Here is a 16445-nt window from a genome sequence, read left to right on the forward strand (position 1 = left end):
AACAACATGACCTGCACCAAAGTCAGATTAGGATGTAGGCCAAGGACTAGATATAGTGTATTTTTACCTGGAGTTTTTCCTTATTGTAGGCTACTACTTTCACCACGTTTAGTCTTGAAATCTTTGGTTGTTTACTAAACGAATCATCACCCTGTTCAGCAAATGGCCTCACATGTGAATCCTTAAAGAGATGGATGGGGCTAAGACTTAAGAGGGTGTGAACGATGCTGAATGGGTGTAGACAAAGAAGAGCACGCCAGTAGGTGTACCAAAACATTTTCTCAAAAGTGGATTTACAATTTCATCAACTTTCAAAGAGGAATGACTTTCCCATTGTTCTTCAACTGCAATGTAGGATATACCATGTTCTAGCTGTCTACTTTTATCCCATGTAAAAAAACACAATTTCAAATTTTGCTACATAAGTTCGAATCAAGGCTTTCGGTCACATATTTGCGATGGTACACTCCAGGGACCACTCAACAATGATCACAAAGATGTGATCGTATGCATCAAAGGGTTAAGTTAGGAATAGGTGTGGAAAAAAGAAACAGGTATACGGGCTCTAAATACGTTTCTGTTTGTGATTTAAAAAAAACAAAAACATTTTGACAGCTGAGTAATGCAAAATAAAATGATTTAGGAAGCCAGGGAAGCAGGAGGATGTTGCTTTCAAAATGGCTGATTTATTTTAGTTACAAAATCAAACGGTAGGAGGCATTGGCGTTTGGTGGTTCTAGTGTTTTTTTCTCTTCTTTACATTTTTTAAAATATATTCCCCCCCCCCCCCCCCCTACCCTACCATCCCTACCCTAATTGGAGTAAACTAACTAACAACAGTACTTCTACTACTACTTACAGCTATTTTGCAAGGGATGGCCATTTCGGCAGGGGTATAGAGGTATCAGGCCTTCTTGTGTGGACAGCTGGACTTTAGGGAGCTAAAGGGGAGTGGGTGAAGACTCAGGTTGCGGCCCAATTTTTTCTCCTTCCTCCGAAAGTGTACACTTGTTCACTTCCCTACCCTGGTTTAAAAGGAAATGACTGGTATAAGAAATGTGATGTAAACTCCCACTAGCCCATGTCTACACCAATCCAAGGCTTTTACTTTTGTGGGAAGTGGTGAAGGAGACATTATTGGGACTCATCCTACACAGTGGTGTAAAGTACTACTTAAGTCATTTTTGGGGGGATATTTGTACTTAAATTCACTATTTATATTTTGGACAACTTTTACTTTTATTTCAATACATTCCTAAAGGAAATAATGTACTATTTACTCCATACATTTTCTCTGACACGCAAAAGTACTCATACATAGCAGGACAGGAAAATGGTCCAAATCACACACTTCTCAAGAGAACGTCCAAGGTCATCCCTACTGCCACTGATCTGACATACTCATTAAACACAAATGCTTAATTTGTAAACGATGTCTGAGTGTTGGAGTGTGCCCCTGGCTATCCTTAAAAAAAAGAAACAAAAGAAAATGGTGCCGTCTGGTTTGCTTAATGTAAGGAATATGAAATTATTAATATTTTTACTTTTAGTATATTTTAGCAATTACATTTAGTTTTGAAACTTAGTTAAATTTAAAACCAAAACTTTTACTCTTTTACTCAACCAATATTTTACTGGGTGACTTTCACTGTTACTTGAGTCATTTTCTATTAAGGTATCTTTACTTTTACTCAAGTACTGGACCAGCAGAACACAACAGGAAGTGATGTTACAGTAGTTTAACATGTCCATCATCCACTCTGAGACCACCGTCCATAAACAAAATGTGTAGGAAGCCTGGGGATGTCTAACTGATTAGTCCTGTCTGTTTCTATAACACTCATTCAGAGGCGACGAGAATGCACGTATGTATGTGTGTTTGCTGCTGATGAAACAGTATGAGAACAGTGAGCGTCTGCGGGGGAGAACGTCTTCTGTGTGACACACCAAAGGATTTCTGACCAGAGCCTGAGAAGCCAATCACACCTACGTCTGAGTCGGTGACTCATAAATAACGTAATTCACAAGTCGTCAATTATGTCCTGTGATGTCCCACTGAGAGAGACAAGAAACCACCCCAGACTTCGACTGAAGAAGACATTAAGCCTAGTACGTCATTTGGAGGACTCCCCTCTAGAAGTGACCTTTGAGAACCACAGTGTGATACCACAGCCTGATACCACAGTGGCAAATTAATGTGTGAATCCAACTAAGAGCTTTGCAGCGCAACGCTAAACTTCTCCCCTGTTTTGGTCTCGAGGCTACCACGTTGTAGCAGCGTGAAGCGCACCCGTGCACATGAGCAGATACTCTGTGTGACCGTGTGGTCTTAATATCTGCGGTGCTTTTCGTTGCAACATCATCTCGCTGAGTCTTCCTTTAAATGTCTCGGTTGTAAAATCAACTGAAACGGCAATGTCCAAACTCTCTTCGTATATGGGTCCTGGACTAGAGTAGCCTACAGAACAGGTCTACAAAGGGAGGGCTGGATGAATGATGTCTTAAAACCAGATTTGAACCACATAGGAAACACCGGGGAACCAATAATGAGAGAACCACACCTCAATACATTATCAGGCTGTGGAAGACTAATAGAGAAGCAGTGGGCTAGCCTCCTAACTCCTCTCTAAGGGATATCCTGTACCTCTAGTAAAGCCATGTTTTGAAACCTCCCGAGAAAGTGTGAGAGACTTGAACAACATGATCTGTGACATTTACAGAGTCACATTGATGCTAACATCAGGATGTGGCGTTAGGCTCCGGTAGGGGTCTGAGGGTGTTGACGGGGCCATAGTAGAATTGTGCACGGCGCAATTTAATCGTTGGGCGGAGAAAGAAATGTGTCAAAGTGTCTGATTCACCAGGGGCCCTGATATGACATGAACTGTTTTAACATGACAGGAGCCCGAGAGGAGAAGAGAGAGGGAGAGAGAGCCTGAGAGGAGAAGAGGGAGGGAGAGAGGGAGAGAGAGCCTGAGAGGAGAAGAGAGAGGGAGAGAGGGAGAGAGACCCTGAGAGGAGAAGAGAGAGGGAGAGAGAGCCTGAGAGAAGAAGAGAGAAAGAGAGAGGGAGGTACATAGAGAAAGAGGGAAGGAGGTAGGGAGAGGCCAGAGAGAAAGAGAGGTGAAGCAAGAGAGAAAGAGAGAGGTGACGCAAGACAGAAATAGAGAGCAATGAAAAGAGGTAGAGCGAAATAATGCATTGAGAGAGCATTGCTTTGCTTTGGAGCACTGTTGTGTTCTCTAACTGAGTGACAGGTTCCATAGTGTACTGTCCCCCCTGCCCCAGCTGTGTTATGAATGACACACAGCATGGGCCTCGCCTTCCTCCCTCCGTTACCTCCCTCGCCTTCCTCCCTCCGTTACCTCCCTCCCTTCCTCCCTCCGCCAGCTGTAGAGAAGTAGGTCAGTGTTCCTGAAAACACTCTCCGGAGGACACACACACACACCATCCTGTCCAGAGCTCTTTGAACTGAAGAGGACGCTCAAAGCATTTCAACTTCACTCTCCTATTTCAGAGAAAACATTAGATTCCATCACCATCAAAAGAGCAGAACTGAAAGCAGTAGAGGCAGCAGGGTTGTATGCAGGTAGAGGTGCAGTAGTCAGTCAGAGAGGCCAAGCAAGATAGAGCAGCAGGCAAGATCTTAAAAGGAAGGTGTGGCTGTTCTAACGGTTTGACTAACAGTCGCAAATTCCCTTTAAATCCAGTGTGCTGGAGGTCTGGCCGATTCCACGCAGATGACTTTCTCTTCATTCTTTCTCTTCGTTTGCTTCTCTCTCCAAACATTCTCGCTTCTCGCTTCTCTCTCTCTTTCTCTCTCTCTCTCTCTCTCTCTCTACATCTCCCCTCATTTCTCTTTCATGTACCACCATTTTCTCCCTCTCTCTCTCTCTCCCTCTTTCATCCTTCCTCTTCAACCACTCTCTCTCTCTCCATCTCTCCTTCTCTCCAGACTTACATTGACGATGGCCTCCTTGGTCTGAGCCATGTCTGATATGACTCCGTCTGTGATGATGAGGAGGACGAAGTACTGGGACCCGTCCTGAACCGCTGCAGCATAACTGAAGAGGAACACACACGCACACACACACACACACACGCACGCATGCAGGCAAGTCAGGCAGGCAAGTATGCACACACACAAACAGGCGCGCAGGCACACACACAAGCAGATTGTGAGTAAAAAAGCAAACACCCTGAACCAAACTCAAACTCCCTGTGACCAATGACATGCTTGAATGTCATTCTTTAACTAAAGTCATTGTACTCCCTCTCCATCTTCTCCACTCCAGTCCCTTCTACATTTCAGTGTCTATTAAATTTAAATACTATACTCTGATATCATTCTGCGGATTGATAACATTCATTCTATTCATTATCATACCTCGAAAAACACTTTGACCTCAAACACTGCAGGATATGAAGCCGAACTACGCCGTGTGTTTCAGTGATCAACTGAGTGTCTGTGTTCATTTGTTCCCTCTGTCTGGAGTCATTTTCTCCCTTTCAGCCCAACTCCATTCACATGGTAATGGATAGAGGACTGACTGTTACTGTGCCTGGAGGGACATATTCAGAACTCTTTTTATCTCTATGGTCTTATCTCTCTTTGTTTGGAAAGTTATCAGACTGCGGACTAGGTGTGTGTGTGCCTGTGTGTTTGTGTGTGTGTTAGTGATGTGCGGGTCAGCTGTTTGAGCACCCAGGCCTATGTTACTGCTCATAATTTCCAACATTTTGGTAGGCTATTTGTTAGTCAACTGGTCTATAGATACATGCAGCTTCTGTTCTGTTATTAGGTCTACGTGTGGCCCTAGAAGACTAACTAAACCCTTGCTCACCAGAGTAATGTCATAGATCGATAGAATGAATGCTTCAATCTAGTTGACATAAGTAAAGCTTGTTTCCTTTTCCTCTTTTATCTCTGCTTCTCTCGAGCAGTAAAGACGTTTAGGGACTGTGGAGAAAATGCAATAACAAATTAGGGGAACATTTTCAAATTACATCAGTTTGACCGGTTTTAAGGGGATTAAAAGCTGTTAAAACGACCCAACATGTTTCTGATAAGATTTCAGCTTGGCTTGGATGCATGTTTTATGTTTTTGAAATGCTATCAGCTTTTATGATGCTGATAAAGAACGCACCTTTACAGACGGTCCCTAACAGCGCATTCATTCTCTCAAGATGCTGAAAAAATATATATATATTTCTCCACTCCTGTTCCTGAAGACAAAATTTAATTTGGTCTATCATTTTATTGCAAGAAATACATAATTATGCAGCAGTTCATATTATATTAGGCTATATGAGATGTTACAGACATAGTCAAATTTCAGATTTCAGTTAGACTACTATTCCATTTAACCCATCTGAACAGCACAGTTCCCTTGATGTACCATACTGAAGTCCCCGTCTTCTGACTGTCGAATTCGTATCGCACCTCACAATCATCGCACATGACAAAGCTGGAACTGCTATCATACTCTTTTACCGTTTCACCAAATCTTTTCCAAACATTAGACTACTAACTTTTTCTGCTCAAGTTCCCAAAAGGCAATTGCGGTGTATTTGGCACGCTACAGTTAGGCCCTAAAGCTTCGGCTACACACTAACGGCAGATAGAAATTCTGAAAGAAAAACCTCAACGTAGCCTATTGATATGAATTGCACAGGAATGATACATTTATGGATTCCTTGTTTTATCTTTATTCAACCCGACCGGCACCCACACGTTCCTCATCCACACAATACTGCACTTCATGGACCTAAACCCCGGGTAATGCGGGTTACGAGTCAACCCGTGCATCACTAGTGTGTGTACCCCATCATCCCTCCTTCCTTATTAAACCACCATCCCTATCCGGTGTGTGTGTGTGTACAGCAGTGTCTGCATTTATCGCTCCCTTTTCCACTTCCCACTCCTCCTCTAATGTGATCAGAGTGCTTGCCCTCTCTGACTCTGAGTTATGTTTATGTGTTTATATGTTTACGTTGAGTGCTCCGCCGCCAGTCTGGCGAGTCAGTAATTGATTCATTCTCTCACAGTGCCACGGTGTTAATGTGTGTCACATCCTGTGTTTTTCCATTGAAAGGCCAATCGTCACAGCCTTTGAGGTCAGAACAGGAGAGAAGCCCAGGGATGGAAGACTGAGTATGAATTACTGGGATTACTGTAGTGGAACAACTACACGACAAGGCTGATATCTGACAGCAGCAGAGAACGAGACATTTCACGCTGGCTTGCACTGCTGATAATCTGTGATAGTAGATTTGTGAGGGTGTGTGCCTTTATGTCTGCCTGTGTGTGCAGCATGTGTGTATGTGAGTGTGCATGTGTGTATGTGCGTGCATGTGTGTGTGTATGAGTCTGCCTGTATGTACGTGTGTATATGTATGTGTTTGCAAATGCGCGCCTGCATTTGTGCGTTTGTGCGTGTGTATGCGTCCATTACCTGGCCACGTGGTTGACTACGGGGGCGAAGTTGGTTGGTCCGTAGAGCTGAACAGTCTTCAGACTCTCGTGATAGGCCTCCAGGATGCCATCTATACCGTTACAGTAGGGGTTCTCTATGTTACCGTTCTGGAGAGGAGGAACAACAGAACAATCAACAGGTTTAAAACAGTTTGCTCTAGTTTATCTATATCGTTAAAGTCGGGCTTCTCTCACCTTCTGGAGAGGTAGAAACAATCAACAGGGTAAAATCTCTTCTATTTAATAAATCAATATCTTCTTTCTGGAGTGGACAATCGTCAGCTGAATTTGGTGAGTCAAGTAAATTCAAGCCCAGTCAAGTCCAGTCCAGTTTTAGTCCAATCTTGTCCAGTTCAGTTCAGTAACAAGTGACCAGAAAGGGCTCTGTGTTTGACTCACCAGTGGGAACTCGTGTGAGACCCGTCCATCTGGGGGCAGCTTGGCTCCGAAGCCCAAGGCAGGGAACATCTTATCACTGTCGTAGTCCTGGATGATCTCCCCTACAGCCTTCAAGGCCATGGCGTATGCATTCATCTGGTATGGGTTCATATAGTGTAGAGAAGTGGACTGGGATGGGTTACCTAGGGAAGGGGCAGAAGGCATAGGTCAATATAGTGTATGACCAGTTTGTTCGTTGTTGAGAAAGGGGGCTGGAATGTTGTTGCAACTAAATCAAGCGCAGCAGGTTCATGCAGAAAACCCGAGCATTGTCATCAGCCTGAATATGTTGCTCTACATTAACCTGGCAGTCTATTTAGTCAATCAGGTTCTGTACACACATTATCTGATGGCTGCCATGCACAAGCTATGCGCTGGTGTTCTTAGTGACATGCTATTACGGAGGACAAACTTGCCATGAATGGAAATAAATAAATAAATAAACGCACACATAAATACATGAATAAATGAATAAATAAATACATCCACAGATAATTAACCAAATGAGCAAGGAAATACTAAAATACTGACCAAAATTCATTCATTTTCTCGACACACCTGTATGTATCTAATTTTTATCTATGTATTATCTAATTACTCAAACTTTAAATCATTTAATTCATTTATATATATATTTCTTCCTCCAATATGATAATAATGGGGTGTCAATCAAACGTCGGTGGGTGGTATCTAACACACCATTGGTTGATCAATAAGAGCTACGACGCTAATGTTTGTGTAAACTCTTCACAGTTGTGTTCTGTGGTTGTCACTGAATAGGCTGATACCCCATTTCATGGACCCAAGATCCATAGGTAAGGCAGTACAGTGCATGCAGTATGCCCCTATTGCAATTATAAAGTCTAAAGTCTAATACAATACAAAGTAAGATTTGAACTGATTTGTACTTTTTTGCTAAATTAACAAATTTTAGTGTCTTTTGTTGAATTTATATAATAACATTCCAAATTTAAGCAATATCTACAGTCGTGGCAAAAGGTTTTGAGAATGACACAACAATTAATTTCCCCAAGGTTTGCTGCTTCAGCGTATTTAGATATTTTTGACAGATGTTACTATGGAATACTGAAGTATAATTACAAGCATTTCATAAGTGTCAAAGGCTTTTATTGACAATTACATGAAGTTGATGCAAAGAGTCAATATTTGCAGTGTTGACCCTTCTTTTTCAAGACCTCTGCAATCCACCCTGGCATGCTGTCAATTAACTTCTGGGCCACACTGATAGCAGCCCATTCTTGCATAATAAATGCTTGGAGTTTGTCAGAATTTGTGGGTTTTTGTTTGTCCACCCGCCTCTTGAGAATTGACCACAAGTTCTCAATGGGATTAAGGTCTGGGGAGTTTCCTGGCCATGGACTCAAAATATCGAAGTTTTGTTCCCCGAGCTACTTAGTTATCACTTTTGCCTTACGGCAAGGTGCTCCATCATGCTGGAAAAGGCATTGTTCGTCACCAAACACGTTCCTGGATGGTTGGGAGAAGTTGCTCTCGGAGGATGTGTTGGTACCATTCTTTATTCATGGCTGTGTTCTTAGGCAAAATTGTGAGTGAGCCCACTCCCTTGGCTGAGAAGCAACCCCACACATGAATGGTCTCAGGATGCTTTACTGTTGGCATGACACAGGACTGAGGGTAGCGCTCACCTTGTCTTCTCCAGACAAGCTTTTTTCCGGATGCCCCAAACAATCGGAAAGGGGATTCATCAGAGAAAATTACTTTACCCCAGTCCTCAGCAGTCCAATTCCTGTACCTTTTGTAGAATATCAGTCTGTCTCTGATGTTTTTCCTGGAGAGAAGTGGCTTCTTTGCTGGCCTTCTTGACACCAGGCCATCCTGCAAAATTCTCAAAATGTTTGGCCACAACTGTAGTCCAAATATGGCATGATTCCACTATTTGTATCCGTTTGCATCCGTTTCAATAAGGGACTTTAATTTTTAAGGCAAATAGCAAATTTCACTATTTTGGCTAATCGTTATTGTGGCTAGCTTCACATAGGTGGCTCTGGCAGTGCTTGCCTCTGCTGAATACGACACATCTCCAGATTACCTGCTCTTCTGTGTGGAGGCATGCATCGAAAACTTTGGTCAGCTAGCTGCTACAAGGGACACATAGGTGTACAAATATTTTTGCTAGCTACTGACGCAATTTCCTTGTTGCTAAAATTCTAATAGTTCACCTAATTTCAGTTTATGTCACAAAACACGAAATGTATAGTGTAGACTAGAGAATCATTGTACCGTCAAAACCACTGTGAAATATATAACCCAAATATTGTATTTTTAGCTGTTCGAAGATTGTGTACAATACCAAAAGTAAAATAACAAAAAGTATAGAAAAAGCCCACATAGAACCAGTTTTAGACTTGATTTTAATGAGAATGACAGTTCTATAACTCACATTTCTATATGAATGTGGTTTGGTCACCCAAAAAGTTACATATTGCAGCTTTAACTAGCCAGCTATACCGCTGTGGGAAAGCTAGCCCAATATTGGACTAAAGGAGCCTAGTGTTACTCCTTAGTCCAAGGAGCTTACATGTCCTGTTTCTCAATTGCGGTACAGTTCTAGAAACATAAATCCCTCTGCTCTCATATCCCATCAAAATAAATTCACAAATGCAAAATACATACTTACTGTACACAGTTTAAAAAAAACTGATAACACAGTTGCAGCCGACAGTATTTTATTTTGGGTAGGGTAGTGTGTACGGCACAGTACATCATTGGGGCCAAGCTTCCTGCAATCCAGGCCCTAACTAGGTGGTGTCAGAGGAAGGCCCCAAAAAATGGTCAAGTCATAGACTGTTCTCTGTATGGCAAGTGGTACCGGAGTGCCAAGTCTAGAACCAAAAGGCTACATACTCACTGTGCGCAGTTTTTTTAAACCAATAACACAGTTGCAGCCGACAGTATTTTATATTGACAACACGCTTGTGCCGTCTGTCTTCTGTTTACACACAGGTGTTAGGAGATGCAGATAGCTAATTAGCACAGTTAGTTCACTCTGTTTTGGTCTGTTTTCAATAAACAAGTGGTGTAACGTGAAAATATGGCCATGTGGGAACCATAGCCCTAACCCTATAAAGGTGTCACGGCACGGCAAGTGGTACCGGAGCTCCAAGTCAAGAACCCAAAAGCTTCTTAACAGCTTTTACCCCCAAGCCATAAGACTGCTGAATAATTAATCAAATGGCTACCCATAATATTTACATTGACGTCCCCCCTCCATTTGTTTTTACACTGCTGCTACGCGCTGTCTATGATCTATGCTTAGTCACTTTACCTACTTGTACAAATTACCTTGGCTAACCTGTACCCCTGCACATTGACTCGGTACCGGTACCCCCTGCATATAGCCTTGTTATTGTTATTTTATTATATACTTTTTATCATTTTTTTGCTTTAGTGTATTCAGTAAATATTTTCTTCACTCTATCTTGAACTGCGTTGTTGGTTAAGGGCTTGATTTGAATACAGCTAAAAAATAACAACGATTTAGAACTCTCCTTCTCTTCAACCTTTCAGAGATAAACTACCGCCTGCTCTCACCAACCCCGTCACACAATGAATAGGAATAGGAAGGAATACTCTGATAGGCTAGGAGCTTAATGGAAGGGTGGGAAATAGAAAAGGAACTGCTGAGCTAGAGGCTCCAAATAAGTGGAGTGATTTAAACTTAAGTGTGGCCTTTTAGACTGTGGTAAGGAGGGTGTATTCGACCATTTTGGGTGGCATTTGGTCTCGGAAGCAGTGCTATTATGGGGCACAGTGGTCATCCATTTTAGGAACAGCGTGGTGGTATTGACCATAGACACTCAGGAAGAAAGTTAGCAGGCGACCCAAACCCAGAGCAACACGTATAGTATGGAGGAATAGGGAGGTTTTGCGTGTGTGTGTGTTTCGAGTTTTATTTGTCACATGTACAAGTACAGTGAAATGCTTAACTTGCGAGCCCTACACAACAGTACAGTAATTCAATATCAAAATACTATAACAAATAAGAAAAGAATAATACAAAATAAACAAGAGAAGTAGAAAATAAGACAAAGAAAAAAATATGAATGTAAGCTATATACAGGGTCAGTGGCAGTACCACATGTACAATGTGCAGGATACTGGGGTATTTGAGGTAGATACCTTTATATACATAGGAAGAAATTAGGAGAAAGTGACTGGTAGCAGGATAAATAATAATAATAGTAAACAGTGTGGCAGCAGAGTGTGTGTGTGTCTGTGTGTCTGTGTCTGTGTGTGTGTGTGTGTGTGTGTGTGTGTGTGTGTGTGTGTGTGTGTGTGTGTGTGTGTGTGTGTGTGTGTGTGTGTGTGTGTGTGTGTGTGTGTGTGTGTGTGTGCGCGCAAGAGTGTAGTGTAGGGCGACAGGTAGCTTAGCGGTTAACAGAGTTGGTCCAGTAACTGAAAAGTGGCTGGTTTGAATCCCCGAGATGACTAGGTGAAAAATCTGTTGATTTGCCCTTAACCAAGGCACTTAACCCTAATTGCTCCTGTAATTTGCTCTGGATTAGAGTTTAAACCATTTAAATGTAGGCCTGATGGGTGGATATACATGTAAACAGGACTGAAAAGTGACTGATAGCAGGAATATATTAATGGTAATGTGAACAGGAGTAATAGTGACCAGTAGCAGGATAAATAGATACAGTATATACTAATGGCAATCAATGAACAGTAATGTAGTGGTAGTAATACATCTAATCAATAATCATTTTAGCAGCAGTGTGGCCTTAGTAATGAGTTTGTGAGTAAGAGTGACAGTGAAGGTGTGTGTGTCTGAGTAGGTAGAGACGTCTGGATGGACATAAAAGCTTCAGTGTGGCTTGTCTGTGGGAGAGGGAGAGCAGTAGTTGTTTGCCATTTAATAGCCATATGGCCAGGGGATAGAGGATGTTTAGCAGTCTGTTGGTCTGAGCCTTGATGCACTTGTACTGCCTGCCGGACAGGAGCATGGAGAACAGTCATGTCTTGGGTGGCAAGCCTCTTGCAATTTTCCAGACTTCTCAGCACCCCCTGACCTTCTCCCTGTAAGCTCTCATCGCCGCTGGTGATCACCAGCATGTCGTCTGGAAACTTGATGATGGAGTTGGAGTCGTGTGCGGTCACACAGTCGTGGCTGAAGAGGGAGTACAGGAGGGGGATAAGCTCACAAACCTGGGGTGCCTTCGTGTTGAGGGTCAGCGTGGGGGAGGTGTTGTTGCCTACTCTTACCACCTGGTGTTGGCTCATCAGGAAGTCCAGGATCCAGTTGCAGAGGGAGGTGGTCAGTCCCAGGGTCCCGAGCTTGGTAACGAGCTTCGAGGGAACTATGGTGTTGAACGCTGAGCTGTAGTCAATGAACAGCATCCACCCTATTGGACTCCCAATCATGGCCAGTTGTGTTACAGCCTGGAATTGAACCAGGTTCTGTAGTGACGCCTCTAGCACTGAGGTGCAGTGCCTTAGACCGCTGTGCCACACGGGAGCCCATATGCCCTGAGGACACGCCACAAAATACCATCTGGCCCTGCGGCCTTAAGAGTGTTTTTTGTTATTATGAATATATATATTTTTATTTTTACCCCTTTTTCTCTCCAATTTCGTGGTATCCAATTGGTAGTTACAGTCTTTCTCATCCTGCCACTCCCATACGGACTTGTGAGAGGCGAAGGTCAAGAGCAATGCGCCCTCCCCAAACATGACCCAACCAAGCTGCATTGCTTCTTGGCACAATGCCCGCTTAACCCGGAAGTCAGCCACACAAATATGTCGGAGGAAACGCCGTACACCTGGTGACCGTGTAAGCATGCATGCACCCGTTCCGCTACAGGAGTCTCTAGAGCGCGATGGGACAATGACATCCCTGCTGGCCAAACCCTCCACTACCCCGGACGACGCTGGGCCAATTGTGCGCCGCCCCATGGGTCACCCGGTTGCGGCCGGCAGCGACAGAGCCTGGACTCGAACCAGGATCTCTAGTGGCACTGCTAGCAACTGCGATGCAGTGGTCGCCTTAGACGCACTGCGCCACTCAGGAGGCGGCCTTAAGGGTGTTGACCCGTTTAAAAACCTTACATCAGCCTCGAAGTGAGAGATCACCCATTCCTCAGGGCCCTCATGCAGGGATCTGTGTTGTTATCGAAGCATTCAAAAAATGCTGGTAGAGAGGCATTGTTGTGCAGATCATGGCTAGGTAGTCAGAGCCGGGAAATAACAGGATTCCACCATGTTCTGATATTGCCCTTTTGCCTGTTTGATGGCTTTGTGGAGGTCGTAACGGGACTTCTTGTATGCGTTTGTGTCATCAGCCGTAGCCTCAGGCTTGGCTGTGATAGCCCTGTGAGCGGTAGCTTGTTCCTTTAACTTAATGCGCACCTCAGTGTTCATCCAGGGCTTTTGAACGCTGAAGCAGTAAATCTTCACTGTGGGGATGATGTCGGTGATGCATTTCTTGATGATGGAGGTGGTTAGCTCGTCGATGCTATCGGCGGAGCCTCAGTCAGCACTAGCAAAGCAGTCCTGCAGCATAGCTTCTGGTTCGGTAGGCCCTTTTTCTACAGAGCACGTCACAGGTACTCCCTGTTTGAGCTTTGTTTGTAAACAGGAACCAGGAGTCATGATCTGATTTGCCGAAGAGGGGACGAGGGAAGGTCTTGCATGCTTGCTTGTGGGTTGAGTAGCGGTGGTCTTTATCGCCCCCTAGTGGCGCGCCACACACACACACACACACACACAGTCTTTAGAATCCCTTACCATTAGACGCAGTGAAATCGATGGCCACAGTGAAATTGATCTGGGTCCTGAAATGAGGATATAGAAGAGAGAGTGAAAAATCAACAAGAGAAGTACAGGTAGACCACCAGATAATTATACGCAAAGCACAAACTAAAGATATTTTCTCTGGACACACACACACACACACACACACACATGCACAAGCACATACATGCACAAGCACACACATGCACACACACAGACACACATAATGTAAATGTAATATATGGGAATTGTTGCTAATTGCATTGTAGTCACGATCATATATTTAAGTGACCCTGGCAATTAATTCACTCTATATCAGTGTGTGTGTGTGTGTGTGTGTGTGTGTGTGTGCGTGTGTGTGTGTGGACTGAAATGTCTTATTCTTATTCCCTTTAGGAAGAGGAGAAGGGGCGAGAGGTGCATGACATCCTCACATTGAGCTGAATAACAAGCAATTAGGCTGCTGGAGCACTTAAGAGAAACATAACCATAATCCAATTTTCCGACTGATGAAATGCTCTTTAGCTGCAACGCTAATATATGAGTGAGAGAATAAACTCCAGATAACCTCGTTAAAGATCAACCCAGAAAGAATACAACAATAAGAAAGAATCAAATATTCACATTGATATTTCGGGACAGAGGGAGGGATAGAGAGATTTGGGATTTTATTTGGATCCCTGTTAGCCGTTGCAAAACCACCAGCTACTCTTCCTGGGGTCCACACAAAACATAAAACAATAACAGACAAGAACAGCTCAAGGACAGAGCTACATACATTTAAAATAAATATAGAAATTAAAAAGGTCCTATGCTGACAAAACACTTAGGAAAAACATATTACTTTACATAGACATCCATGTTATTTAGTTCAGATAGGGGAGAGGCTTAGTGCTGTGAGGTGTTGTTTTATTTGTTTCTTAAGCTGATTTTGTTGTTTGATTGAGCAATTTGAGATAGAAGGGCATTATTCCATGTAACTATGGGTCTATACAATATTGTGTGTTGCCTTAAATTTGTTTTTGAATTGGGGACTGTGACGAGACCCCTGGTAGCATGTCTGGTGGGGTATGTATGTCTGTCAGAACTAAGGTATATTATTCAAGATGTGATAAAACCAGAGCCTGCAGGACTTTTTTTGGTCGAATGTGGTGAGAAAAAAAAGCAGAGCATCTCTCTATCACAGACAGACCTCTCCCCATATTTACAACAATTGAACCAATATGTCTTGACTATGACCATTTACAATCTATTGTAACACCAATAAGTTTAGTTTCCTCAACTTGATCAACAGCCACATCATTCATTACCAGATTCAGCTGAGGTCTAGAACTTAGGGAATGATTTGTACTAAATACAATGCTTTTAGTTTTAGATACCGTATGTTCAGGTCTAGTTAATTACTCGCAACCAGTTCCAAAACTAACTGCAACTCTTTGTTTAGGGTTGCAGTGATTTTACTGGATGTTGTTGCTGATGTGTATAATCTTTAAACATCAGCATACATAGACACGCATGCTTTGTTTAAGGCTAGTGGTAGATCATTATTAAAATAGAGACCAAGACAGCTGCCTTGCGGAATACCACACTTTACATATTTTACATTAGAGAACTTTCCAGTAGCTTTTTCCTGCAGTTAATGACCAAAAGCTCCCTATTTGGCCTCATGAGTGGAATGTTATTAATAAAGATTGTATTTTTTTTACGACTAAAATCCAGTGTTTCTATGTCGAACATTTTTGTTATACAGTGGGGCAAAAAAGTATTTAGTCAGCCACCAATTGTGCAAGTTCTCCCACTTAAGATATTGAGAGAGGCCTGTAATTTTCATCATAGGTACACTTCAACTATGACAGACAAAATGAGGAAAAAAAATCCAGAAAATCACATTGTAGGATTTTTAATGAATTTATTTGCAAATTATGGTGGAAAATAAGTATTTGGTCACCTACAAACAAGCAAGATTTCTGGCTCTCACAGACCTGTAACTTCTTCTTTAAGAGGCTCCTCTGTCCTCCACTCGTGTATTAATGGCACCTGTTTGAACTTGTTATCAGTATAAAAGACACCTGTCCACAACCTCAAAGTCACACTCCAAACTCCACTATGGCCAAGACCAAAGAGCTGTCAAAGGACACCAGAAACAAAATTGTAGACCTGCACCAGGCTGGGAAGACTGAATATGCAATAGGTAAGCAGCTTGGTTTGAAGAAATCAACTGTGGGAGCAATTATTAGGAAATGGAAGATATACAAGACCACTGATAATCTCCCTCGATCTTGGGCTTCACGCAAGATCTCACCCCGTGGGGTCAAAATGATCACAAGAACGATGAGCAAAAGTCCCAGAAATCCCAGACCTAGTGAATGACCTGCAGAGAGCTGGGACCAAAGTAACAAAGCCTACCATCAGTAACACACTACGCCACCATGGACTCAAATCCTGCAGTGCCAGACGTGTCCCCCTGCTTAAGCCAGTACATGTCCAGGCCCGTTTGAAATTTGCTAGAGAGCATTTGGATGATCCAGAAGAAGATTGGGAGAATGTCATATGGTCAGATGAAACCAAAATATAACTTTTTGGTAAAAACTCAACTCGTCGTGTTTGGAGGACAAAGAATGCTGAGTTGCATCCAAAGAACACCATACCTACTGTGGAGCATGGGGGTGGAAACATCATGCTTTGGGGCTGTTTTTCTGCAAAGGGACCAGGACGACTGATCCGTGTAAAGGAAAGAATGAATGGGGCCATGTATCAT

At 42.9% G+C, this 16445-nt stretch overlaps 1 protein-coding gene across 2 annotated transcripts in view; it reads right to left on the minus strand.

Moving 5' to 3' along the window:
- LOC110527714 (copine-5) overlaps positions 1 to 16445 on the minus strand; it is a 195640-nt gene that overhangs the window by 19922 nt on the left and 159273 nt on the right. For both annotated transcript variants that reach the window (XM_036983207.1, XM_036983206.1), the window contains 4 exons: positions 13682 to 13728; positions 6875 to 7056; positions 6456 to 6583; positions 3962 to 4064 (listed from right to left, as the gene is read on the minus strand). In XM_036983207.1, the coding sequence (XP_036839102.1) occupies positions 3962 to 4064; positions 6456 to 6583; positions 6875 to 7056; positions 13682 to 13728 (460 nt within the window). The remainder of the gene's footprint in view (positions 1 to 3961; positions 4065 to 6455; positions 6584 to 6874; positions 7057 to 13681; positions 13729 to 16445) is intronic.

This window comes from Oncorhynchus mykiss, chromosome 7 (genome assembly GCF_013265735.2).
Source record: "Oncorhynchus mykiss isolate Arlee chromosome 7, USDA_OmykA_1.1, whole genome shotgun sequence".
NCBI classification, from domain to species: domain Eukaryota; kingdom Metazoa; phylum Chordata; class Actinopteri; order Salmoniformes; family Salmonidae; genus Oncorhynchus; species Oncorhynchus mykiss.